At 38.3% G+C, this 2,712-nt stretch overlaps 1 protein-coding gene across 1 annotated transcript in view; it reads right to left on the bottom strand.

The window, feature by feature from the left end:
• Positions 1-448: 448 nt before the first annotated feature.
• The window catches only part of LOC107550988 (pentatricopeptide repeat domain-containing protein 3, mitochondrial-like), a 10,005-nt gene continuing 7,741 nt past the window's right edge, over positions 449-2,712 (bottom strand). The window contains exons 17-21 of the mRNA XM_016232464.1: positions 1,770-1,855; positions 1,264-1,412; positions 1,133-1,174; positions 739-897; positions 449-648 (exon numbers count right to left, since the gene is read on the bottom strand). Of these exons, the coding sequence (XP_016087950.1) occupies positions 603-648; positions 739-897; positions 1,133-1,174; positions 1,264-1,412; positions 1,770-1,855 (482 nt within the window). The 3' untranslated portion in view covers positions 449-602. The remainder of the gene's footprint in view (positions 649-738; positions 898-1,132; positions 1,175-1,263; positions 1,413-1,769; positions 1,856-2,712) is intronic.

Below are 2,712 nucleotides of genomic sequence, written 5' to 3'. Positions count from 1 at the left end.
GGGGTTTACTAATAAACGTGTTTTGCATAAATACCAGCAATATAACCACTCTTTACTAGCATGGCCAGCAGTTCTTCAAACATAAACAACAGAGGTGAATATATGGAAGAAAAATATCATAATCATGTCATGTCTTTGAAATATCAAAATATCATATATCATATATGTCATAAACAAAAAAGCATGTTGAATAGCACTAACTGAAAAAAATTGCATTAACAGTGCTTGCATTTTAATGATTTATCAAACTACCTGTAATCATTTTCTTGACTTCTTTTTTTGAGATAAACGTTTAAGCTATTCCCCCCTCTCGTGCTACATCTGTGTATTCTTTGAACATTGATTATTGCTACTAACAGCTCTATTCTTTATTTAAAGGTGAACAAATAGCTGCATGAGAATTCTGTAGACAACGGCAGAAAACATTCTTTTCTTACAGTACTTTTACTTTCCATCTGAATGAAGACTAAAATCTGTGCATGTGACAAGCATGTTTAAGTACACAATTATTAATGACATTGAAAATGAACACATTGACATTTCTCCAGATATTTAGCTGCTATGATCCATCCACACTGCAGAATGTCTCTCAGCCTCGAGATTTAATTGCTGTTAAAGGTCTGGATCTCCAGATCAGACAACATGTTCCTGCAACCACAGAGGACCAGATTATAATTTGATTCTTGAAATGTTTCATTCAACTCAAATCTCTAGGGTTGCCCAAAAAGCAACACTTACCTCTGCCCCTCTGTGAGCTCAAACTCCTGCTGGACCCTCTGGATGAGTTTTGGGGTCTCAGGCAAACAGAAGCCAGCTGAGATCTGCACCAGCTCCACCGCCTGATTCACTTCACCAGCCTCCTTTACACACGTCAAGAACTTGTTCAACAGCTCCTCACTGAGAGAACAACACATCAGTGTGAATACTCAGACTATGACGACAATTTTAATTTAATTTAGCTTCTTTGGTGCAAAAAAGTGGATCTGGGTTTTTAAAAACTTGAAATCCTTGAAATCCTAAAAAAAAAAAAAAAAGGTAATTTCTAGTTTAGACATTTTTCTAACTGCTTCATTGTAAAACACAAACGCCACGGAAAATCACTTGTCAAAGTTTCTGAGACCCCTGATCGTACCTTGGAACTCTGTTGTGTGTTTTGAAGAGTTTCAGCATTTCCCTGAATGAAGAGAAGAGGAAGAAAACCTGTGAGGTGCTTTAACTCTATTTGACCTGGATCATATTACAGATATGCATTAAGGATGTTACCAGGCATCCTGTCTCCTATGAGCTGCTAGTAATACAGAGATGAGGTCACTGAGAGAACCGGCAGTCCAGCTCAGCAAAACTTTGCCCCGATCACCCGTGTCGTATATTTTCTTGATGTCCAGCGCACACTCAGCAAACGACTCCTGCACCTGTCCAAAAAGTATATAGTGAAAGTGGCCAAGTATGGTGACCCATACTTGGAATTAGTGCTCTGCATTTCACCCATCCAAGTGCACACACACACACACCGTGAACACACACACGGAGCAGTGGGCTGCCATATTGCTGCGGCGCATGTGCATTACAAACCAGCACTATTTTTACAGACTGACACTATACAAACACTTTATACAACATTTTTTAAAATTAAAAAATAAAAAAACAGAAATTGGCTTTATAATCCACTGACAAGGCATAGAATTGAAAAGAAAATTAATCAAAGGAGGAAGACTTGTAGAAGGCATGAGTATCAACCAATATAGATGTAGATGAGGTAGAGGTAATACCTCCTGATTGTGCTTCTCTCTTGCCATAAGTGTCAGCAACTCTTCCACTAGATTCTGCCTGTTGGCATGGCCCAACTGTTTGATATCTGTGGAAGAGGACATAAAAAAAATGTATACTTTAAGACCGTTGTCTAAATGTGATGCCAGAATAAAACATTAGAGATGCACAGATTGCAATTTTCTTGGCCGATTCTGATTTCCGATTTTCTTTTGTAAGTGTGACCTGCCGATACCGATTTTCTTTCTAAAAACTATACAAACAAAAATGAATAAATTAATTTATGTAATAAATTATTAAACATTACAATTCCCCCAATCTGGACAAAGTTACAGATGTTCTCTCACTTAAACAACTCTCAAAATAAAATGTTCTGTGATGAGAAAAGAGGTAGAAATAACAATTAACTGAAAAGGAGTTGCTGTACTGTTTAACAAAACAGACGTCATTTCCCACTGTTTCTTAAAGGGGTCATATGATGCGATTTCAAGTTTCCCTTTCTCTTTGGAGTGTTACAAGCTGTTCGTGAATAGACAAGATCCCTAAAGTTGCAAAGACTAAAGTCTCAAACCCAAAGAGATATTCTTTATAAAAGTTAAGACTCGTCCACGCCCTCCTAAAACGCCTCATTTAAACAAGCCCCCACATGTCTATGTCACTGTGTGGGAAGATTTGCATAACGCCGCCCAAATGTTCATGCAAAGAAAGAAGGCGTAACTTTATTGTTGCTGCAACCGCCGCCGCAATGTTGTGAAGACGCTGTGTGTTTTTGCAAAGAAAGAAGGCGTAACTTTATTGTTGCTGCAACCGCCGCCGCTATGTTGTGAAGACGCTGTGTGTTTTTGTTTGCGAAAGCGAAACTACTTTGTTTGGTCTTCCAAACGAGGACACGACTAGAAATCAGTGGTTAAGTTGTATTTACAACACTGTTCCAGAACAGTTCAA

This window comes from Sinocyclocheilus grahami, unplaced genomic scaffold (assembly GCF_001515645.1).
Source record: "Sinocyclocheilus grahami isolate Dianchi unplaced genomic scaffold, SAMN03320097.WGS_v1.1 scaffold411.1, whole genome shotgun sequence".
Classification (NCBI taxonomy): Eukaryota; Metazoa; Chordata; class Actinopteri; order Cypriniformes; family Cyprinidae; genus Sinocyclocheilus; species Sinocyclocheilus grahami.
Note: the sequence above shows the minus strand (reverse complement) of the source record. Positions and strands in the feature narration are given on the sequence as shown.